Below are 25,824 nucleotides of genomic sequence, written 5' to 3'. Positions count from 1 at the left end.
TTCCATTATCAGGTATATACTTATGAGAAATTAAACATATATCCACTCAAAAACCTATACAAATGTTCACAGTAGCGTTATTCATAATAGCCAAACAATGGAAACAACCCAAATGTGTATCAATTGATAATGGATAAACAAAATGGGATATAACCATACGATGTCATATTATTTGGTAATAAAAAATAAAGTACTATGGTAAATGCTACAACATGGATAACCTTGAAAACATTATCCTAAGTGAAAGAAACCATTACAAAGAACAACATATTATATGATTCCATGTAAATGAAATGTCCAGAATAGGCAAATTGATAGATAGAACATAGACTAGTGGTTGCCTAGGCTGGGGGAAGGGGGAGGGGGATTTAGGAGGGAGTTGGGGGGAAATAGGGAATGGCTGCTAATGGGTACAGGATTTATAGAGTGAAGAAAATGTCCTATAAGTGCTGCTAGTGATGGTTGTACAACTTTGTGAACATATAAAAAAACCACTAAATTGTATACTTTAAATTTTTTAAAAAAGAAAAAGAATAGGATGAAATGTTTCTCAGCTAAATGGATGGGAACTGTCAGTGTTCTGCATTCTTAACGCTCTAAGTCAAAATGAAAAATGATGCTTTCCTCTAACTGAAAATCTCTCTGAGACTTGTAAAATGGGAAAATATGATCAGCTGATCATGCTGGCAAATGCTTAGCTAAGAGGCTACAGAGAAGCATATTCCCCATCATCTCACTAGATTCAGCAAATGCATCTGAGAGCATCTGATGTGTGACCTACAATCTCCCAACAGTAGGCCTCCAAGACCTACAGTTGTCATTAAATTTCATTGGTATCTTTTAGCCCATTCGATTCCATATTACTACTATAGGTCCCTAAAATTCAGCCTAACTTTTACTTTGTAGAGAAAAAAAGATATAATAAGCTAGAAATGAGGGGGGGGGACATATAAAAAAGTCTCCTCATAAGAGGACTATTTATAAACTCTGTACACTGTTGTTATCTGTTGTTATTAAGAAGTTAGTATTTTATTAAACTTAGGATAAACTTACATAACGCAAAAATTTTAGTCTTCCAAAAGTTTGCATTAACTTGAAAGAAAACCCAGAAGATGTTTTATTTTCAAATACATCTTATAAAGAAAGATTTGCTAAGTGTTTCAAAAATGTTTTCTATTTAAGAGGAACCTTTATAAGTCATTCTTGTAAGTAATGAGAATTTCTTTTTCCTCAAGGGAATAATTTCTACTTCAGTGTTTCTAAGAATATACAGGGTTAAAACCCTGTAAAACAGATTTTTCTCACAGTTGGGGGAGAGCAAAACACCACAAATAGGAAACCAGACAGCTAGAGGGTCAAAACACTACACTTCCAGGTCAGACTTCTGGTTGCAATTAAGTAACATTCCTTCAAATATTTGTAAGGAAATCATATTTTGGGTGTCTCCTTTCAGGCCTTGTAACTGGTATTTTCTTTAGTAGCAACTTACATTTGTGGGTATATCCGTATTATTTATTAAATACACACAGAGACACACAAGCATACACATTTTTGTGTACATACACACCTATCTCTGACTCAGGAATTGCACTTTGATCTTGGCCTCAAAGCTGAAACTAGCATCTCTTCTAGGCATTCATTTTTTATGTTTGAGATTATGTGGAGCTAGTTTGTTTTTTGCTTAATGTTGACATAGATAATTTTCTCAAGACATTTCACAAAATAGGTTAAGTCAAGTTTCCCATTAAATAAATAGTTCATGATCAAAAAGTTAAAATAAATTTGAAACCGATTGGCATTTAGGCTCCAGGTAATAACAGCACTGTGGTAGAACAACAAATATAAACCAGCTCCACAATTAATGTACCTGAGCAGTTATTAAATAAGCCTCTACTCAACTCCCTGGGAACAGCCCAGGGGTTCACACTGCTTCACAGACACCCACCTCACTCAGAAATCTGTGGCCAACTCATTGAAGAACAATATGAATGTCTATTGTACCAAAGGGAATGGAGACTCCCTGCCCAGTTTACAAAAGTTATTACAGTGATTATAAATTTGTTTTGATTATAAACAACTGAAGTGGTAAACTGAACATAGTAACTACAAAAAATATAATTTTAGATTCTCCACTTTTATTCTAAATAATTCAAATAATTAGGGTGCCCTGTTAGGAAATTTGAAAATTAAAGCGCTCTGGTTTTGAATCATCATTTGGGTTGCAGCCTCCAAAATTCCCAAGATATTTCGTTAGCAAACCCCAGTCCCAAAGCATTAAACCAGTGTGTTCTCCCATACTAGGGCCTCTTCACTCATCCTCCGCACCCTTCAAAATTAAACGTTCTTACCCATATTTACCCTGCTAGATAACTACTATCTATTTTCTCTCTGATGGCTATTAATATTAGCAATGTGAAACTCATTTACCTCATTTACTATGAATTTTTAAATCTTGGCATTGTGATTGGAGAGGCTGGCCAAAGGAAAGGAATGTAAAGGGAACAGACAAGCTGGTAAATGCTATCGGCACTTCCAGACGTGGAGGGCTATTGCTATAGTGTAACGAACACAGACCTCCCGAGAAACAAGCAGTGCATGCCAAGGTAAATAGTTTCCACTATACCTTGTCATACCACACATTAAAAAATTATATGCCACGCCTCTGAGAAAGGGCCACAGCTTTATGAGTAGTGAGCGTGGAGAGGAAAGCTTTTATCTTTGTATTTGTCAGACACAGGAGAGGTTGCCACTTCTTAAAACTTTATCTGGGATATGCCAAAGGAAAGTATACTCTTGTAGGGGGTCTATCTTTTTGTGCCTCCTACCTCTCATCTGCCCTCATCCCAGACACACACACACACACACACACACACACAATGTGGAAGCCAAACCATTCAGACAATATAAAGCCAGTGCCCCAGGGGACACATTCCCAAAATGCTGGAATAAACCACAATATTCCCTGGATGAAGTGGGAGAATACAGGCCTCCTATCCGGCTGTCACCACTTGAAATATCATGACAAAACAACCAGATCACCAATACAATGGTTTACCACAGCTCTGTGATCAATTTAATAAGCAGGTGACTTCCTCTCCATTACTTCTCCCACTTCCAGCAGGGCAGAGGTGCCACCAGCTCTACCTGACCACAAACAGGATTTGTCTTTGAAATTTCTAGTAATAAATTTCCAGTTTTCATTATGCTTCAGAGGGCTGTTGGGACAACTCCTAAAACAAAAAGTTCGCAACCATTTTAATCATAAAGATTTTTCTAGAATCCAAGAAAGATGGATTCTAGAAATTTGGTAAAGTTGTCCTGAACTTTCCAGTTATAGAATATGCAGAAATTTGGGAGCAGAGTTTGGATGTAAATGTGAACAAGCCCAAGCAGACTGAGAATAACTAGGGTTGCATCACCATAAAAGCCCCACAGAATTGGCACTGCAATTTGAAACTAAGCAATGGCAATATAAATTTTGTTTTATGAGGGAAAATCCTTGTCTTTCTTATGTGTGGGTTTGGGTTTAAGGGAGAAGGGCAGAGTAGGAGAGTAGGAGAGAAAGCAGATTACTCTCAGGTCAGTAGAATCAAAATAAAAAGGTTTATACTAACATCAAAAAGGTCTTCTAGCTGCTTCAAATCGACAATCTCTTGGTGAGATGAAAAGAATCCTAACATTTTTTTGAAGCTTTGTAGGTCAGGTTTGTGTCTCTGTGTGTTTTAATTTCTTGTAAAACTAACAAGTAAATAAAACATCATTCTGCAATTCTGGCAATGCCCATAACAGGTGACTATAACAAGTGGGAATCTTACCCTTAAAAGTTTAGGTATTTTGTTTTCATTTATTGGAATAATTGGTTAGCTAAGTCTGCCCAGTTTTTGAGAATGCAAAGCACCTTGAGTTGCCATTGCTTCTTTAGCACACTTTTTGTAAAAAGTATAAAACTTCAAGTTGTACAAATTGCCCATTCCTGGAAAAATAATCTTTGTGAAACTGTGGCACATTCACCAGAGGGCTTATAGGCACTTGCTTTCATTACTGCCCTTTCAAGCTTCTCATGTGTGGATGAAAGGCTACAAATGTTTTGATTGATTACATTATGGGAAGAAATGTAAATAATAACCAAAGCTATTAAAACACATGTGTAAAGAGAAAACACATGTTTCCACTGTGCCCTAGGATAGGTCTAGTGCAACCCGTTTCTGTTTGCAAAGAGCTGTGAATAGGAAAAAACAATGTCTAAATATTAAGACTAGTTACCAGAACATCGGATAATTGAAAACCTGTTGTGCTGTTTTACTGTTTATAAAACCACAGTTCCTCCTCTCTCAGCCTTACATGGCGACTCTGAGAGGCAGCAAAGTCCCTCCATTGCTGTGCCTGTGACTGGAGTGTGTTCCATTGCTCCAACTGGGGTGCAAGCGACAGGGACAAATGCCAGCACTCCTTGGGAACGGCGGACACACACCATAAGGGGCTGTTGAAGTTAGTAGTGTTTGCTGAGGGCTTTGTCGGGGCTATCAGTTGTTGCAGATACAGCAAGTTTCACCGCTGCTAACGTGAAAGAAAAGGAGGACACTGTGAATAGTAAGGATGGAGCTTCAGAGCAAGCTTTCACTGTCCTCTCCGAAAATGCCTGATGGTCTAGGTGGAGGAAGGGCTGGACTCCAAAGGAAAAGGGTTTCACTTCCAAAATTTATTTTAACTAGGAAAAGGCCCTGTTTTCAGTGGGCTGGGAAAACAAATACAAACCCAAACCAACAGTCCGTATACAACGTTGCACCCAGGGGGCCACCGAGGAGAAGCGCTCACAATCAGGCCTGTGTCTGAAAAGCGAAGAGAAAGCTTTCTTTGGCAGGTACCAGGCCTCGGGTGTGGGGGAAGGAGGGGAGTATTTCGCAGACAGAGGGAAGAATAGGAAGAACTTGCTTGCTTTGGCAATTCTCATCTTTTTCTTCTCTTGTTCTGTGCACACCCACTGATTTCCTAACATGGTGGTAATGTGCCCCACCGCAGAATGCTGCGTGGGTGTCGAGGAAGAGAGAGGAAGCCTGGTAATTTAGCGCCGAACACTCGCAGAAGATACCTTGGATGCCACAAAGGAACGAGCAGACAGCTACACACTTTGGCCAGAGATTTAAGCTAAGATTTTAGAGGAGCTTTCAGCTTAGAAGAAAAGCCAAGGGAGGGGGAAAAGCCACTGCAAACAAAAACCACAGTACCCAGGAAAATTTAATTTATTTTATGGCATTTTCCAAAGGACTGGGTTTCTTAGATGTTAACTATAAGGAAAAAGGTTATACGGAATAGGATAATAGGCAGTAAAAAAATGTACTGCTCCATAAACACAAAACTGTAGTGAACCCCTAGTATCTAGACAATGCATGCAAATAAGCATTTGGAGCTGGAAGATGAGCTCTGTTTTGGAGTCCATTCTTCCAACCTGTGATCAGAAAACAGAAGACACAAAATCTGCAATAAAGATGCCCACATGGTAGCTCAAGCAGGACAATGCTCCTGGCTTCCCCGTGTTAATAGAAGGACAGCTTTGTCTTCATGATTAGAGGAAAACTGTATTAAAAGAAAACACACACACACACTTTTCCATAATAGAGATAACAAAGCAGGGAAGACAAACCAGACATCAGACAGACATGTTTTCATACTGCCTCTGACACTTACTAGTTATGCGACCCTGAGCAAGTTGCTGGGACTGAATCTGGTACGCCTCTTCAGAACAGCGTTAAGAATGCTGGCTGGAAAGGGCTGCCCAGAGTTTTGCCATGGGAGACCCAGCACCCAGCAGGTTGAAGGCCAGTGACATAGTGACAGGTAAGTAGTAGTGTTGTAGTAATCCTCAAGAACACGTAGGATCGGGTAGGACTGGAGGAAAGGGATGTTCAATCCCTAGCTGCAGAAAAGCCAGAAGGTATTACAGCTAATCTTACACTGGAGAGGATGTGGTTTTAACTTTCTGAAACCAAGTGAGAAAAACCATTTAAAAATCTGTAACTCACCTCTGCCTGTTGTTAAAGGGGAAAGCGATGTTGCAATGGAAGCATGCCTCAACGCCTTGGCAAACAAACATGTGACCAGTGAGTAGAAACTACCATTCATTCCTTTATTTCTTCAAAGTAAGGGTGCTCCTCCAGAGTGACAGGCTCCACAAGAAGTGCTGGACAAGACAAGACCCTTATCTCGGGGAATCAAGGAACTATGAGTGCTGCTACTGTCCAGGGAGGACCAGGCAAGTAGGAAAGGAAGGACCAGCTGCCTGAGAAAGACCATGCATGGAATCGGAATAGGCTTTTCAGGGTAAGTAACAACCGAGCACTTGCTTGCAGGGTAAGGAGCTGGCCCAACGGAGTGGGAGGAGAAGCAGCAGCATGTGCAAAGGTCCAGAGGTGAGTATCACGATGTTCAGGGCTGTCAGTTAGGCTCAGTGACAATGAAGCTCCTCCCTATATGGAAGAGAGGCTCCTCCTGAACTCAGCTGTCCACAGGTCCGGGCGCAGAGCTGCCACAGGTACTGGGCAGCTGGTTTGTCCAGCATTCTCCTGAACATCCAGACAGCTCAGTGCCTGAACCTGGGACTAAAGTGTTTGCCACCTCCATCCTTGCAAGGTCATTTTTATGTTTGCTCAGTGGGAGGGCTGGGGTCCCTCTGCTGGAATGCAGCTACAGGGTACATGAACTGTACCCCAGACAAGCATACCTACCTAAAGGCTGCTAGAAAGCAGACAATCGGTGTGCATGCTGATCTATGTAAGACTGTCAACCTGTGACAAGTGACTGCCCTGTGTTCCCAGGGACCCCCTGCATAATGGTGGAAGGCCAATATAGTGGACAGCCACCTTGGGAGTGAGGGACACCCCTCAGGGAGAGAGAACTAGTTGCTGGGAAGGCTGATGATTAGGACAGGAGGGTTGTCTAGAGACCACCAACAAGAGTGGATGGGTCACTTGGTAATGGAGTTGCCCAAAATTTGCAGTCAATTAAAGCCCGTGGCTGGACAAGACACTTGGTCCACTGGAAAACATGAGCCAGTGGAAACCTCGCTAGAAACCCTGTCAGTGGCTTCACTCAAGACATTTTCAGCTTATTGGTTTAGTGATTATATCCACAATTCAAAATAAGAGGGAGAACATATTTGGGTCCTACTTAAACTGTATATCATGAGCTGAATTATGTCTCCCCAAAACACATATGTTGACGTCCTAACCCTCAGCACTTCAGAACGTGACTGTATTTGGATATAGGATCTTAAAAGATAATTAATTTAAAAAGGTGACTAGTGTCCTTTTAAGAGGAGCAAATTAGGACACAGACATGTATAGAGGAAGAGTCATGTAAAGACACAGGGAGAAGAAGGCCATCCGCAAGCCCAGGAGAGAGTCCTGAGTAGAAACCAACCCTGCCAACTCCTTGATCTCAGACTTCCAGCCTCCAGAACTGTGAGAAAATAAATTTCTGTTCTTTAAGCCACATATCCTGTGTGTGTTTTTAATATGCTTTTATTGATTTTTTTAGGGAGAGAGAAGTTGATTGGTTGGCCACGTCCTGCATTCCCCCTAACGAGGACTGAGCATGCAACCCACCAACAAGGAATGGAATCCGTGACCTCTTGGAGCATGGGGCGACGCTCAAACTACTGGGCCACACTGGCCAGGGCTTGTGGTCTTTTATTATGGCAGCTCTAGCAATATAATACACTGAATAGTAGAAAAAAAAATCCAGACCTGGTGAACAAGGTCCTGGCTTGGACTACCTGAAGGAGAGCCATAGGCTCTCACCAGTCCCTGGTTCAAGTCAGTTCTCAGACCCATATCTCTTGGAATGAATAGAGCCAGGCATCCTGCAAGTAAGGATGCGTCAATAACTCTGCAGGAATATTCATAAATCTTCCACTTGGGCCTGCAGCTTTCCACCAGGGTACCTGCACAGTCAGAAAAGGGCACACCCAGAACTTTTGAGGATGACTGGGCATTGGCTCTGAGAGAGTGCTAATTCTTGGGGTTCCTGAATGTCACTGCGATCCATAAAAATTTAGTTAACCTCAACATGTGTAGTTGTTTTCTCAGTTGCTGAGTATATACTTGGGATAGATTTATTCTGATAGAATCCACACTTGAACCCCATTTCTCCTGGAGGGAGTGCTATTATGATGATGAAGGACCGGAGGGAAGTCTCTGGAGTTCCTCTCTGCATCAGAACTGTAAACTAGAAGCAGTACTGAACCCTACGAAATCAAAGAGATATCAAAAACTCAAAATATCCAAGAATAGTTTTTCATATACTTTTCCTATTTAACTTGCCTCTTTGACATAAGTAAAAGACAAATGATCTTGGAGAATGATGATGGAGTAATGCAGTTTTAATTACGCATGCATTCTCCTAGAGGTGGGTGGTCTCTCAACTGGAGCACTATAGTGCCTAGCATCAGCAATACAGAGCGGGTAAAATCTGATTTTTCTATCTCAGTGAGCAGAGAATTCAGAAGCAGGTTTCTATCTACAGACGGAATACCACACAGTTTCATTGTATGCTTCATTGCTCCGTTAACATTCTGCTTCAGTAACAAGAATAGTCCACAGGGACCTTGATTATCTCACTACCTTATGGGCTATTGTTCTGGTCTACTACATTGAAGGCATTATGGTAGGACTTACAGAGCAGAAGGAGGCATGTATTCTAGATATTATGGTAGGACACAGGAATGTCATATGGTGATAGATGAAACCTATGAAAATACAGTTTCTAAATATCCAATGGTCTGGAGCATGTGAAAGAGTACATCCAAAGGTAAGTCAAGTTTTTGCATCGTTTTTACTACTAAGAAATAAGCACAAACACTGATGGGTATGTTTGCATATTTCTCTGACCTATATACATGAACTGAAAGGTTGGGTGACCAGTTTACTAGCAGAGAAAAATTTGTGCCTGGTTAATCAATGGCTTTTCCCAATAGATGGCATCAGCCAGAAGTGAATGAATGCAATGATAAAACCTCACTTGGCATGAAGAAGGTAAATCTGTCCAGGGGGGCAGAATAGTGAATAGTATATTTTGGGTCCACTGGGGGCCCGTAAGGAGAGAGTGACACACACACACACACACACACATATTCATAGGCAGAAACTCAGAAGGAATGGTGACAAGACATTGAGCAAAATTATATAGAGTAAAAATATTTGTATCTTATGTGAATATTCTCCAAAAGGCTCTATTAAGAAGGTTTTTTTTTATGAGCTGAACAAGATGACCTGCCCTGGCCAGTCTCTTTCCCCAGCTGCCCATTTACCTGCTCAAAGGGCTCATGAGCCATGTGGCCATGGTGGCAAGAATGCTTGGACTCAACAACATGGACTTAAACTCACTAACGCTGAGCTCTACCAAGTGCTCAATTTGTCAGCAGCAGCAATTAATGTGAGCTTCCCCACAGCCCTCATCACAGAAAGATGGACCAGCAGAGGTGAGTGGATTATATTAGACTTCTTTCATCACAAAGAAGGCACTAGAGTGGACTCATATTCAGGATTTGAATGTCCCCACTTTACCTGCCATGTTTATGTAAGCCACATCTTACTGCAGGCCTCATTCATCATGACCACCACAGTGCTTCTGACCAAGAAACTCATTTTATGAACTAAGGCAGTGGACTCAAAATTTAATGACCCTACCAAGCAATCAAGTAAGGTTCAACGCAGCTGGCCTTATACAATGATGGAAAGATCTACTGAAAATTTAGTTATGATACAAATGGCAAGGCAGGACCTTGTAATACTTGGATTAAGATATATTAACATACTGTGACCAGCAGAAAAATGTGTTCTCTTGGCTAGAGTACATGGTTATTGGAACCAGGGAATGGAATTGGGAAGTTACTAAAAGGTAATGAGAAGGAAGACAATCTTACAAAGGCTGGGCCATTGAAGGCTCAAATCCCTCAGAAATAAAGGTCTGGATCACTTTGCCAGGTAAGGAATGCCAATTAGCAGACTTATTGGCTAAGGACAAAGGAAATATGAAATAAGTATTAGAAGAGGAAAGATATAAACACTAGCTCTTTATTTCATGTGCTGGCTAGAGATATTATAATGGTAGCATCTTCCTTTACTGTCTTCCTTGCTGTATCATGTATATCTATATGATAAAGAGCCAGGGTCGTAACGACGGAAGGCTCAACCAGACCGGAAGTCAGTGCTGGGTTGCCGTGCATGAATTTTGTGCACTAGGCCTCTAGTATTCATATATTAACTAAGTTTTTGACTTTCTACTCCCTTACTATTTTATTCAAGATATGTTGACAATAGTTAACTTTATGATTGAGTCAATAAGTTAACAAATACAGGCTGTGAATGAACTAGTAGAAGAATAAACATCACTCAGAACTAGACTTGGAGCTAGAACTTGGGACTTTGGGTTATCTCTCTTGGAGGAGATGCTGAGCACATTTCCTTGTAGTTAGGAGAGTTGTGTAGTTGGCAATAGTTTGCTATTGTTTTAAAGTTTATTAAAGAGGAAAAACTTCCATGAATATTTGTAACTGGTGGCTACCCACCTCAAATTTTTGACCATCCTCTCCCTGAGTTTTGCTAACTTTCCACATTTGTAAGCCCCACTTTCCTAAGGTAAATGACAATTATTTTGCATCTCCTGGCTCACCTGCAACTAGGGTACAGCCATAGGATCTGGTTTTTCCTTGCAGAAACTTCAGAAGGAGCATCCAGGTGACAGGCAGTCAACTTCTGCTGACTGGGGGCAGCAGCTGACCCCTGGTCCTGAGCATCACAGACAGCAGCTGGAATGGTGCCTGTACCACAGCTGCGTCCACCTTGAGGCTGAGGCTGTGCAGACTGCGTAGCTTCAGAACGGGGCTGCCTGGCCCTCCCACAGGTAGATCCTGTGAGCTACCTAATACCTTTAATCAGCTTCTTCTCTAAAGAGCCAGACCCATTCTGCTTAGTCTCAAGCAGAAATGGAATTAAATAAAGGCTATTAGGCAACTAAGGTTCCTGACCACAAAAGATTTTAAGCTGGAGACTATCACATTTTGTTTTTCAAAGGCCACTTTGGCAGCAGAGGTGTAGATGAGCTGGAAGGAAAATCAGGAAGGCTGTGGCAGGAATTCAAAAGCTGTTAAGAAGAGCCTTGACCAACGAGCGACAAAGGGAAAAAGAAAAAGAAATTAAGAAGAAAAAGACAAAGAAAAAAATGCAAAGGTGAACAAGGGCTGTAAATATGCAGTTCAGTTAATTAATACATAAGAACAGAAACATAAATAAAAATCAAAGAGCAAGATATCTTTTTTAAATGTTGGTGTGTCAGACTTGCAAAAATTAAAAACACTGGTAACACCCAATACTGGCAAGGCTAAGGGGGAAAATATTAAAGAGGTGGGATTGACAGTGAAGTCTTTTAAAAAACTTTCTTACAACATTAAGTTTTACAGAATCTACTGTAATAACATTTCAGGCGGCCTAAAAAAGATGAGATTACTAGCAAATGTCTGTGCTATGCTATTTGCTGATTAGTTTATGAACAGTCATTGTATTCCTTTATATTATATGACTAACGAAATAGCCTCACAGCCATTTATGCTATTTTTTTAGAAAGAAAAGTCAGAGCATGAAAAATTACTTTTATGAGCGTAATCAGCAAAGTTATCAGCCTTCAGCATTATGTGTTCGATATCTGTTCCATGATGAGTGAGGTACATTACTGTTACACGAATTTGGAAATGATAAAGGTAAAAAACACGTGGAAATGAGAAAAGACATCCAATTTATACAAAAGCATGAACCACCCACATTCGTCCAAACCACCAATATGGTAATATGGTAATGACAGGTCTTTCTAGTTTCAAGGATCATGAGACACAGAGCTGAACACTGAGGGGAAACAGGAAAGGCCTATGGTTAGCGGCTTTGAGCTTGCTTTGAAAAAGACACTTAAGTAAGATCATTGAAGCAGCTAAGAACAGGCAGTTAGATAAATGTCTAGAGATGTCTCTGGTCCTCTGAGGAAAGAGTAAAAGGATGTATTCAGTTCCTGTTTTTTGTGTAGCTGTTAATAAACAGTACAAGGTGGCGGTATATTATTGTGTCTGTGCACTTCATCCCTGTGAGTGCGTAGGGCCTAGAACATGAGGAGCCTTAGGAATCTGGGAAAAGCAGCCTTGTGGTAGAGAGGGGCAAATAAAGCCCTTATCTTTTAGAAATGAGTTACTTTAGTATGAGGTTAAGCACTACAACCAAAAGCCCAGTTATCTATTTATGCTCTTGAGTTACAAGGTGACAAAGAATAAATCTTAACCAATAAAAGGGAGGGAGAAAGGCAGGTAAACTGCTTATAACACAATTATGACACAATATGGCAAATGTTATAAAAGTGTTAAGTGCCAGAGAGGGGGGAACTGAAGACTTTGGAGAAGTAATATCTGAGTTGGGTCTTAAAAGTTAAAAAAAAAGTCTTCCAGATAAAGGAGAAACCTGTAAGCACAAAGGCACAGAGGGATAAAGAATGTAGGTTTGCAGGAAATAGAAAAGGAAGCAACAGGAGGAGACAAAGCAGGACAGGTAGGTTATGGCAGGCCCTGACCTTACTAGGAAGAGGAAAGATATAACCATGTACGTAATTTATCATCTGAACAAACACGTATAAAGTACCTACCACCAGCCAGGAAATGTGCTCCGTGGTGGAGATATAATAGATAATATAAGAGGCAGAACCTGTCTTTGGGTGGCTCATACATTTGTGGAGAGATAAGACAATAATCAAATAGTGTGAACAAAAGTTCAGAATGCTCATGGGCCTGGAGAGCAGAGAGCTGAAAGAAGCATAGGAGAAAGGGAAGACAGGGGGCAAAGGGCCCAACATGAGGAGAAGAACGAAGCTTTGGAAGAAAGAAATTAAGTTTGCTGGAGTTGGATGAGGAAAAAGTGGTACAAGATGAGGCTGGAGAGGCAGCTACCCCAGGGATCTTGGTCTTCATCCTGGGAGCTTTGGGGAAATCCTGCAGAGGTGCACAGGATTAGACCTATGATTTTAAGGGATTACACCAACTGAAGTGTTGATAGGAGGTGATGCATTGGCCACAGCACATGCAAGGAAGCCAGCTAGGGGGCTGCTGCAGTTGTCCAGGTGAGGCAGGAGGATGGACTGGTTGATGGGAGCACAGAAGGGGACTGGCTAAGATGTGCACATCAAAAGGCATGCTCAGTTAAGAAGTAGGAAGGACAGGAAAGATGATGCTTTCATACCTAGTTTACTTTCAAAGAGGGACACTTAGCCATTTTTCTAAAGAAGGTTGCATTATCATCATCATCCTGCTTCCTCCCTCTGGCAATCCTTACTATAAGGAAGGCCAGCATTCATCGTGCTGGTGGTTGCTGGTGGCTGGTGATCTCAGAAGCCTCCATGAGGCAAATAAAGGTTTCTCCTTGTTTGGGGTTGTAAGTTAAGTAAACCAAGTCCAAGGCAAATGATAAACTGAGAAAATCTTTAGCAACATATACAACATACAGAGCATTAATATCCTTAAGAAGCTCTTACATGCCAATAAAAATATGCACTTTAAAATAAAAGTGATATAAAAAAAACGAAGTTTGCAAATATGTACATCATCAGGATGTTCATTGCACCATGGTTTACCACAGGAAAAATAAAATATCAGATGCATCCAAATGTTCGACCAATAAATTAGAGAATGAACACTTATACTATGCAGTCATTAAAAATGGTGATGTGGTCTCCGAATGGCCAAAACAATTTTGAAAAACTGATAACTAATCAGAAGACACATACTTTTTAATTTCAAAACATAGTACAAAGTTATGGTAATAAAAAAGCTATGGTATTGGCTTAAAGACAAACATATAGACCAACGGAATAGAACAGAAAGCCCAGAAATAAATCCTCACATTTATGATCAAGTGATTTTCAGTAAGGGTGCAAGACTATTCCATGAGAAAAAAGACAGGCTTTTCAACAAATGATGCTGAGACAAGTGGACATCTACCTATGAAAGAATGAAATTGGACCCTCACCTTAAACCTTAAACCTTAACTCAAAATGGATCAAAGACCTAAATGTAAAAGCTAAATCTGTAAAACTCTTAGAAGTAAAAATAGGAAGAAGCTTCATGACACTGGATTTAGCAATGATTTCTTGGCTATGACATCCAAACCACAGGCAACAAAGAAGAAATAGACAAATTGGCTACATCAAAATTAAAAACATTTGTGTGTCAAAGGACACTATCAGAATAAAAAGGTAGCCCTAGTTGGTTTGGCTCAGTGGATAGAGCGTTGGCCTGTAGACCAAAGGGTCCCAGGTTCAATTCCGGTCAAGGGTACGTACCTTGGCTGCAGGCTCCTCCCAGACCCGGGCTGTGATCGGGCTCATGTGGGAGACAACCAATTGATGTGTTTCTCTCACATCGATGTTTCTCTGTCTTTCCTTCTCTCTTCTACTCTCCCTTAAAATCAATGGAAAAATATCCTCATTTGAGGATTAACAAAACAAAACAAACAAAAAAACAAAAAAAGAGTTAAATTTAAAAAAGAGAGAGAATAAAAAGGTAACCCAGAGAATGAGAGAAATATTTGCAAGTCATGTATCTAATTAAGAGATTAATATCCAGACTATATAAAGAACTCCTATAACTCGTGAAAACAAAAACAAAAAAGCCCAAACAACTCAATTAAGAAATAGGCAAAGGAGCCCTGGCCGGTTTGGGTCAGTGGATAGAGCATTGGCTGGGGGACTGAAGGGTCCCAGGTTCAATTCTGGTCAAGGGCACATGCCGGGTTGCAGGCTGGATCCCAGTAGGAAGTGTGCAGGAGACAGCCAATCAATGATTCTCTCTCATCATTAATGTTTCAATCTCTCTCTCCCTCTCTCTTCCTCTCTGAAATCAATAAAATACATTTTTTTTTTTAAAAAAATGGGCTAAGGACATAAACAGGAATTTCTCCACAGAAGATATACAAATGGCCAAGAAGCACATGAGGAGATTCTCAACATCACTCCTTATTAGGGAACTGCAAATCAAAAACACAATGAGATATCATTTCACATCTATTGGATGGCTATAATCAAAATAACAGAAAATAAATGTTGGCAAGGTTGTGGAGAAATTGGAACCTTCGTGCACTGTTGGTAAGAATGTAAAATGGTGCAGTCACTATGGAAAACAGTATGGCAGCTCCTCAAAAAAAATCAAATACAGAATTACCCAATGAAGCAACAATTCCACTTCAGGTGTGGAATATACCCAAATAATTGAAAGAAAGGACTCAACCAAATATTTGTATACCAATGTTCATAGCAACATTATTCACAATAGTCAAAGGTGGAAACCACCTAACTACCCAACTACTTCACTGACAAATGAGTAGATAAACAAAATGTGATGTATATTATTATATACAGTCATGCAATGCCTAATGACAGGGATACATTCTGAGAAATGTGTCCTTAGGTGATGCTGTCATTGTGTGAACACCACGGTGTACTTATACAAACCTACATGGTATAGCCTAATACTATAACTACATGTGCTTTACCTTTATATGACTGGCAGCACAGTAGGTTTTGTTTACACCAACATCACTACAAACAAGTGAGTAATGTGTTACGCTAAGAAGTTAGTGGCTATGATATCACCAGGCAACAGGAATTTTTCAGCTCCATTATAATCTTATGGGACCATCATCAGATATGTGGTCCACCGTTGATCAAAATGTCATTATGTGGTACATGATTGTATATTTATATATTAAACATATTTATTTACTAATGGTTACCAAATATCTATATATTAGTAGAATAGTGGCTGCCAGGGACTGGGGAAAGGAGTAATGAGTAATTTTTATTTAATGGGTAAAGAGTTTCAGTTTAGAATGATGAGAAAGTTCTAGAGATGGACGGTGGTTATGGTTGCACAACAATGTGAACGCACTCAACACTGGTATTGTATATACTTGAAAATAGTTAAAACGGTAAGTTTTATGCTATGTATAGTTTACCATAATAAAACAAAGTTTTTAAAAATGGTGATGTACATGTCTTAAAGGACTTCTATATTATGAAAGGTGGAAAAATAGGTTACAATACTGTTTGTACAGTGAGATCACTTTTCTGTTTAAAAACAAACTTTTTGCCCGCATGAGCCCAAAAAAAGTTTTGATTTCCATCTTGGGCTAGAGCTGTGTTCCCTATGTGTGAGGGAGGCTGGGAAACTGAGTATTTAGCTTTCTTCACTCAGCAGGAGAGGAAGGATGGGTGGCAGACCAAGCCACTGCCACACCAGGGATGGATGTCCTGAAACCCACTCTGTCCCTTTTCCTTGTGTATCAGTTAGCAAGTGAGACTAGCACATCTGCTCAGTGCAAAGAATGCTACAAAGATTGCAAGCTCCTATGGCTTTTCTCAAGATTTATACTACTTCTAAGCGACAAACCAAAGTACCATCTAAACAATATTGTTTGGGTAAACTTAATGTCTGCCTGCTTATGAGCTGTACCAGGTAAACACTTAAGATCAAGTATCCCTTCGACGGGGGGTAACACCATTCCTTTCCTAAAGAGATGCGTGCAGTAGCATAATCCAGTTCACAGTAGTCCAGCACTGTCCTCTGACTGTATTTGTACCAGAAAGAGTGCTATGAAATGCTGACTTAATAAAAACTTAAAAACACAATGACAGGTCGGAAAGAAGTGGGCTGGGAGTCAGAAGAGCTGGGTCTGAGGACAGGTTTTGCCACTTGCCACCCGAATACTCTGTCATTCAACATGTTACTGAATCTATGTATCAGACTCTGGGCTATGTACTGGGAGGAGAAGGGAGGATGGAAGTGCCAAATATACAAGATAATCTGTCCTCAATAACAAGATATTTTATTTGGGCAAGCCCCTTCATCTTGCAGACCTTCAGCCTTTTCATCTATAACTCAGACATTACCAGTCTCAAAGTGTTATTGGGAAATAGGGTAATGATATTTCAACCTTAGTGCCCTTGACGTTCTGGGCCACAGAAGGCCTTGCTGTGTGTGTGTGCTGGGGGGAGGGGAGGAGTGTTCCATGCATTATAGGATATTTAGTGGCATCCCTAGCCTCTACCCACTAGATGCCAGTAGTTCCCAGGCCACTGCTCCCACCCAGTTACGACAACTAAAACTGTCTACAGACATTACCAAATGTCCCCTGAAGCAAAATTCACCCTAGTTGAGAACCTCTGAAATCGGGTGACATATATGAAAACATTTTAAAAGGCACAAAGCTCCAAATCAAGTCAGTTTTAATGTAAATCCATTTATAAGATTACTTCTAAAAAAAACCCTTTTATAAATTTACAGTTTCCCTGGGAATGTTTTATTTTCTATTTTCATATATTTTGCCCACCATTAAAAACCCTTCAGGGCTTTTTGGCTAATTTTCTTTACCCAAACAAAGCATCTTCACTAGAACACATATTTTAAATGTATCACTTTACTAACATGACAGTCAGAGTCAAACATAATTGTCATTTCTACAAAGCAGACATTTTATCCAAAATTAGTGCTCTGTGCCTACCTTTTAAGGACAAGGGACTGGATCTTGTGAATTCTGTATTTGACGGCCTGTGCTGTTTACGAACTTCCAAGTACTCCTTAACTCTTGAATTAATGGTTTCTTTTAACAGTAAACAGATTTCCTATAGTAAATTAAAAAATTAGAGATAACTTTCTGATTTAATACAATGCAAAAAAAGTCAACATCATGCACATTAAAAAGTTAACAGTGAACATTTCATTTTGTTTGCTTGTTTAGTTAGCTACGAATGCTGAGAAGAATGTTTTATGTACTTATAGAGAATACTGGAGATGCAAATTTGCTACTGAGGTTTGTGGGCCCACTCTGTGATCTGAGAAATTCATTTAATTTTTCTTTGCTTAGTTTCACATTTCTAAAAGGAAGATAAAAACACCTCAATGTAAAAATTAGAGTGCCAGCCCTGATTGGTGTGGCTAGGTTGGTTGGAGTGTACTGAATGGTTGTGTGTTCGATCCCCATTTTACCCCAAATTAAAGTGCTCTGTGCCTACCTTTTAAGGACAAGGGATGGATCTTGTGAATTCAGGGCACACAAGGGAGGCAGCCAATTGATGTATCTCTCACACTGATGTTTATCTTTATTTCCCTTGTTCCCTCTCTAAAATCAATTAAAATAATTTTTAAAAAATTATAGTGCCAAGGTGATGAAATCAGTGAGGTGAAGACTATTTTCATATAAATATCAACCAGTTCTATTGAGACACTGAGAGCCCCAAACAAGTGCTCACAATGGCCAGACAGAAGACTGTGGACGAAGGAAGGAGCCGGGGAATATTCAGAGGGAACCCTGACACACTCAATGGGGCAACCCCCAGGGCTTAATGTGGGGATAAATACAAGGCACAGTATCACCAGATCCTCCAATTTGTTCAAGAGGAACCAGAAACTTCTATTTTACACAAAAATTTCCCATTTTTCAAATGTGGTTCTAAAACTTAAAATCTAAACACTGCCATTCATTAGTTTCTGGCCTCAGGTTTACAAATCTACCAAAAAAGGGAAAAGCATTGAGTAGTGAATTGAATAGCAAACTGGAAATCAGTAATCTGATTTTTCCCCATACTCTTGTTGATGATACTGTATATACCCATTTGCACTATATTCACCTATTAATGATTAAAATAATTTAACTTTTCATATTTCTCTAAAGTAGATTAATATTTATTAGATAACAGAAGCTCATGGTTTTAATTCAATGTCAATATACCATACCACAGCAAATTTCTACAGCTGTCTATTGTTTTTATGTATCAATCCTATATAACAAAAGGCTAATATGCAAATCGACCAAACGGCGGAATGACTGGTCACTATGACACACACTGACCACCAGGGGGCAGACGCTCAATGCAGGAGCTGCCCCCTGGTGGTCAGTGCGCTCCACAGGGGGAGCACCACTCAGCCAGAAGCTGGGCTCGCGGCAGCGCTAAGCCGTTAGTTGGACATCCCCCAAGGGCTCCCGGACTGCGAGAGGGTGCAGGCTGGGCTGAAGGACCACCCCCCCCCCCCACACACACACACACCCGCTGAGTACACAAATTTCATGCACCATGCACCGGGCCTCTAGTGTTATTTATGAAAAGAAAAACAAAACTTTAAAAGTACAAACATGCACTGGGAAGAAACTGTCCACATTAGCCATACTAGCAGAAAGGTATTATTTAATGTAGGAAAAGGAAAAAATGCACACTAATCTAAATTTCTTAGATTCAGACATGATGCATAAGGACTGATAATTCTGGTTCAATTCCCAAAGACTCTGAAGAAGGCTCAGAGTTGCCGAGGTCACCTCAAACCTGTTCCACTGGTTTCTTGCAATGCCATCTCAGATTAATCTCTTAGAATCTTTATAAATTAAAACAAGAACAAAGTTTTAAGTTGCTTCAGAGGACAATGAGAGCCAAACTTGACTTTTATTGTAAACACATGTACTTCTCAAACAGTATAGAAAACACTAGATTTAACTCACAAATGTGAGTTTTTAGGTAATATGCAAAACTGGTCCCCTCTCTTCTGCTCTCATTTTGCAGCCCAAAGATGCAGTGCCTTGTGGAATACAGAAATATCCGTTTACAGTTGAGTGTCTTGGCATTGTTCACACAACAGAAAGGCTGCCTTGCCTCATACTGTTGTTTTAACAATTAAAGAATTTTGCTTCACATGCAGGGTTCAACGATGACTGAGCCTGAAAATATGTCAAAGACATACATGGAAATAAGAATTGTTAAAATTTGGCCATAAATGCCCTATAAGGCTAGAACTAAAAATAGAATGACAAAAATAAAGCAAAGGCCATACACACAAACTTTCTCCCTATAGTTACGGGGCTTTCCTTCGATGAGTCAGGTTTGACAAATGGAAGGTAGACCACGTGCAATGTAGTCAAGATACCCTAGTAACAGACCACACCACACTTAGCAAAGCATTCTCTTCAGAACCAGAGCAGTGCAAGAGGAGACAAATTCCCAGTGAAACTGGAGGGGCAGATGAGAAGACCAAGTTAAAATCAATGAGCAAGAGAGATACATACAGAATCTCTAGGCTAAGAGGGGCTCATGTTTGCTTTTTTAAGTTTGTACATAGAACAGTTTGAGTTCAACTGTTTGGGTACACAGACTACTTGTGCTGGACTCTAAATAAACATATGTTTAATACATGTAATTAGCTCCTCTTTCTGAAAAGGAACTGCATATTCTTAAGACTTTTACTATATAAAGTGGCTATTAAAATGCAATCAAATTGATTGCTCATGAAATCTCAAGCATGAGATAGATGATCTAATGATGAAAAAATGAAAGCACTGAGACACTGAACATAAGATGAAGCCATATAGTACTTTTCTTGACTAGCCTTTCTCCCTACCACCCTCATTCCCTCATTCCTCCATGTCTGTCTGTCTGTCTGTCTCTCTCTCCCCTACACACACACACACACACACACACACACACACACACAGTTACCCAAGAGCAATTTTTAATGTTAGTGGACATACATTAAAGAAATTTAAAGGAACTTCGCATTGGGAGCAAAGCCCAGCTTTTTGGCATGACTCGCCCTCTTGCAGCTGCCACTGCAGCGAGGTCTGCAGGTCCGATCGTGCACTGAGCATCTTTGCTAAGTCATGCCCTGCTGCTCAGATGTAGGTACTAGGTGGAGTGGCACAGCTGTGTGTGGCACCCTGGAAAAATCTAGCCTCATGCTTTGGCTAGGAGGTGATTCACATACCCACAGCTTTATTTTAAAGCCTTCCAAATAAACTGACTCTTGGCAAAACTGACTGAATATCAACAGAAATCTCTAAGGCTAAGGTGGTAAAGTTGGGAGAATTATAGAGGGAAATATGGATTCTAGAGTGCTGTTAATGTAAGTCAAGTCAGAAGCCTTTTGGGAGAGGTCCCCTCAGTCACTTTGGGGAATGAACTGTTTTGAATTGAATCATGGGGATGTGTGTTGGTAAGCCAAAGCTTGGAATTATATGAAAGTGAGCTGTAGTAGGAGATACTGGCCTACTAAATATTAAGTCTTGATGAGAACAAATCACAGTTATTTACCTGAAGGGTAAATCCCATCATACAGGATCTTGTGCCTTCCTTCTCCCAGTTTCAGACCACCACATATTATGAAATTATGACAGCAAAGTCCCCTAATAATTTTATTACCTTTTGATTGAAAATGATTTTTTAGGGAGATTTTTTTCCTAGTGATCTCCAAAAGCTGACTGAAAAGTTATCACAGTAAAGTTTTGTGTGTGTGTGTGTGTGTGTGTGTGTGTGTGTGTCATTAGCACTAGTGTCTTCTCTAGGCACCATCTTTTAATAAAACGTAGTTTTATTTTTAGCTCTAAGAAGCTTTGTGACAAATGAATACCATAGACACACAAAGTGTATATTTTGAAAGTTACTTAAAGGCCATTGATTGCTTTGCTGTCTGTGCTCAGTAAGCAGGGATCTGAAGAAGGAAGCACAGCATGGGATGAGAGTTGATGCACCTTCTGACCCTCTTCCAAGGCAGCACTCGGGTGGGGAGCAGATACAGAGCCAGGAGTGACTCAGACAGCTCTGTGGAACCCTTTCATTGCAGATGAGGAGGCCGAGGCCAGGGAGGTCAGATATCATGCTCCCAGTCAAACAGCTATTCACTGTACTGCCTCACCATCCCTTAGCGACTGAGTGTGGTGAGAGAAGGAACGCTGTTAAACATCTCTGCACTTGTTGTCACAGGCTCATGCTAATAAAAGGATAGTGGAAGATAAAAGTGCGCAAGACTGGGACTTCACACAGGTGTGAAAGATCAGCCTTGTGTGAGCCCCCACACCTGCTCCAGGTGCTCGGTCCATCCTGCACAACCAATCAGATTAAAATCCCTGCTTACCTGGAATTGTCACTTTAACTTCTTCTTGTAATACTGAGTACCTCTGCCCTCAAAACAAAGAGGTAGGAACTTTCTGGTTTAAATGACAGAGTAACATATGAAATGTATGAACCTGTCATTGTCTGAAGGAAAATAAAAAAGTAAGCATATGTCTGCCATTGGGAAGATAACACCTATTTTTCAAGGATAAAATCTCACTCAATATTCTTGTCCACCAATTAAAATGAAAGCTTAAGAGGGCTAATATTTCTCCTAGCAATGGTTACTTGTATTTAGATAGTGAAAAGTCTTGTGGTACCTCTTTGTTCTGTTCAGAAAACCAGCTGGTGTCTTTGTTTGATCCTTGCGGTGAGATGTGAAGATCCACCAGGACAGCAAAATCCCCGCACTGAAAGATAGCGAAGGCAGATTCAGCTCACACCCAGCAAACGATGAGAGGAAACTACACAAATTCCTATGTGGCTACTCATGAAATAGCAACGAAGTCCACTACTAGACAGAAATGTTCATAGCAGGCAGGGCTACCAGTCATAACCTATTACTCTTTGCAAGCTTAGTATTTAAGGTAGAAATGCTAAGGAGAAATGTCATTTTAAATCAGGATAGAAAAGACAACATATTTATCTCTGGGCTACGCCTTGAGGGGGATGCGCAGGCATCCAGAGGCAACTGGAAGACTTTCAAACACTGGAGAAGTAAAATAGGTCAGAATTAGGTGGACTCCAGGGAAGAATGATTCTGTGGACAGCCAGCAGAATTCTTTCTTCTAGCTAGGAGAGAACAAATATGTAAGCTCCTGTATTTTTAGGTAGAAAAAAGGATTGGCAGGGACAATGCATCTTGGAATAGAAATAGAAGCACGAATGGAAGAAAAGAACCAAGGAGAGAAAGGCAGATGCTGAATGACAGTTATCAAAACTACATAAGTTTCATTCATACCCTACAAACTGTATACAAGGCCTGTCTTCTTTCTTATTCTGCTAGAGGCCCAATGCATGAAATTCATGCAAAAGTAGGCCTTTCTTCCCCCGGGGCAGGCAGCTTCCCTCTGGCACCTGGGACCTGGGCTTCCCTCACAGCCCTGGCTTCGTGCAGAAGGTCGTCTGGAAGGACATCTGGTCTAATTAGCATATTATGCTTTTATCATTATAGATAGGCTAGTGCTGTGTGGCACTTGTGAAAAAAATGGAAATACTGTATCTGCACTGGTTAACAGGGTAGCCAATAGCCATACGGATACTGAACACTTGAAATCTAGCGATTGTGATCCACAAGCTAAATTTTTAATTTTTATTTGGTTTTACTTTAGACAGCCACACATGGCTAGCAGCTCTGTGACATAGCTACAGACTCTGTAAAGAGCTGTAGCCTTAGAAATCCTCACCCTTATGAATAACTTCTGAGAGTCTCAGGATAACTGTGGAAGACCTACCTTAGAAAGGAATAGAAGACCAAGACTATAGGTAGAGGGTAGTCTAAGAGGCCCAGAGGGTCTGTTTATGGCCCATAAGAAAAAACACTTTTGTACTTCTTTGGCTAACAGGTTTTGTTTTTATTTTAAATTCTGTGCAATAGGTGAAAAGAAAGTATTTTCAACTAATGATGTGAGAATACCAATTATAAATATGGAAAAAAATAAAAAGAGACCTACCTCACACCATACACAATAATTAATTTGAGATGGATCATAGACCCAAACATAAAAACCAAACTATCTTCCTGACTTTGGGGTAGGAAAAGATTTCTTAGACAGGACCCTGACCCAGAAAGCACTAAATATAGAAAACAAAATGGTTCAATTGGACTTGTCAAATTTTAAAACTTTTGGCCATCAAAAGATACCACTAACAAAAGGAATATGTGTGTTATAGACTGGGAAAAAAAATACTCATTAATACACATATCTGACATAAAAGATGGGCATCCATGCCTCCCATGCACTGAGAGGTTGCTGGTTCGATTCCTGGTCAGGGCACATGCCCGGGTTTGCAGGCTCAATGCCCAGTAGGGGCATTGAGGGGCAAGAGATAGCCAATCAATGTTTCTTTCTCTCCCTCTCTAAAATCAATAAAAATATATTTAAAATTTTTTAAAGATGGGCAAACAAAATATGTAAAGAACTCCTACAAATCCAAAAAACCCCACAAACAATCTCAACTTTAACAGACACTTCACAAATAAGAAAAACAAATGGCTAATAAATACATGAAAAAAGTGTTCAACATCAGTCATTAGACAAATGCAAATTAAAACCACCAAGAGATACAACTATATACCTCTGAGAATGACTACAATTAAAAAGACTGACACACCAAAACTTGGTAATGATGTGGAGCAACCCAAACTCTCACACATTGCTATTGGAAATGTAAACTGGCCAACAACTCTGAAAAATAGTTGGTCAGTTTCCTATAAACATACATTTATTGACTGACAGCCAGCAATTCCATCCTATGTATTCACCAAGAGAGATAAAACATGTGTGCACAAAAAGACTTGGAAGAAAATGCTCACAGAAGTGTTATTCATAATAGCCCAAGTCTATCTACAGGAGTATATTCATTCAGTGGATATATTCATTCAACTAGACTACTGATACACTCAACATGGACTAATCTCTAAAAAATAATGTTAAGCAAAAGAAGCCAGGCTAAAATATATATTGTAGGCTTCCATTTATATAAAGTTCTAGAATAGCAAAACTAAGTCTATGGTCAAAGCAATCAGAACAATGATTGCCATAAAATATACACAAACACATGATAAAATACATTTTTTTTTAAAAAAAACAACCCAAAACAGAGTAACTGCCTAGGTAGAAACTGACTGAGAACGGGCACAAGAGAACTTAATGTGGTGATGGGAATGTTAAATATCTTGATAGCATATGTGCCTAAGATCAGTTCCTTTCCTTATCTAGCAATAATACATCAATAAACAATGCTTTTAAATGCTGAGTAAAACTATGTTCATATTTGTTAACAGTTATTTAAAATGTAAGTATTATGTCCCAGAAAATGTGTGGGTATTTTGGGGAAACCAAAGTGAAGTTCACTGGGTAATAAATCATGAGGTATGATGAAAGTTGATCTCCCCTAATGTCAAACGGTACAGTGTGACTTACTGCACTGCAGTTTAGTGTGTTGCAACAGGCATTTTATTTTAGTGAAAGAGAATCTTGAAATGGGATTAAGAAATATCAGTGGGTCACATGGTAAAGTGGAGTATTGTTTTAGGAGTGTACTGAGTTATGATGTAAAGCCCATTTCTTATTGTGGCCTGTGGTCAAAACTGTTTGAAAACCATACTCAAATATACTGTTATTTTAAAAAATTCCTTCACAACAATGATTATACATTTAACCTTTAAGGAGTATGCTGCCACCAGGTGGAGGTCTTTTGCCACAACTACATGATCTTAGCCAGGGGTTATTAACCTCTCATATGCCATGGACCTCTGTGGCAAGCTATAAAGCTGATAAAAATTGTGATATAGTAATGTATGTACTTGTTTAAGGCATTGGCTCTTGTCAGCTAGTGGTAGATATAACAACTATAAATCCAAAGTAGTGATAAACATAAGCTATATATTCAGACTAGAGGCCTGGTGCACAAAATTCGTGCACTTTGGGGGGGGGAGCCTTAGCAGGGCCTGCGCCCTCTCGCCCTCTCGCAGTCCAGGAACCCTCAGGGGATGTCCAACTGCCACAGAGGCAGGAGAAGCTCCCGCCACTGCCACTGTGCTCACCAGCCATGAGCCCAGCTTCTGGCTGAGCGACACTCCCCCTGTGGGAGTGCACTGACCACTAGGGGGCAGCTCCTATGTTGAGCAGGATCAGGCCAAAACCAGCTCTT

At 40.1% G+C, this 25,824-nt stretch overlaps 1 protein-coding gene across 1 annotated transcript in view; it reads right to left on the bottom strand.

The window, feature by feature from the left end:
- Nucleotides 1-25,824, bottom strand: part of SLX4IP (SLX4 interacting protein) — a 183,194-nt gene that overhangs the window by 51,684 nt on the left and 105,686 nt on the right. The window contains exons 3-4 of the mRNA XM_006087958.3: nt 22,269-22,358; nt 17,580-17,700 (exon numbers count right to left, since the gene is read on the bottom strand). Of these exons, the coding sequence (XP_006088020.1) occupies nt 17,580-17,700; nt 22,269-22,358 (211 nt within the window). The remainder of the gene's footprint in view (nt 1-17,579; nt 17,701-22,268; nt 22,359-25,824) is intronic.

Source organism: Myotis lucifugus, unplaced genomic scaffold (genome assembly GCF_000147115.1).
Source record: "Myotis lucifugus unplaced genomic scaffold, Myoluc2.0 scaffold_42, whole genome shotgun sequence".
Taxonomy (NCBI): Eukaryota; Metazoa; Chordata; class Mammalia; order Chiroptera; family Vespertilionidae; genus Myotis; species Myotis lucifugus.
This window is presented reverse-complemented; position numbering and strand designations above follow the sequence as displayed.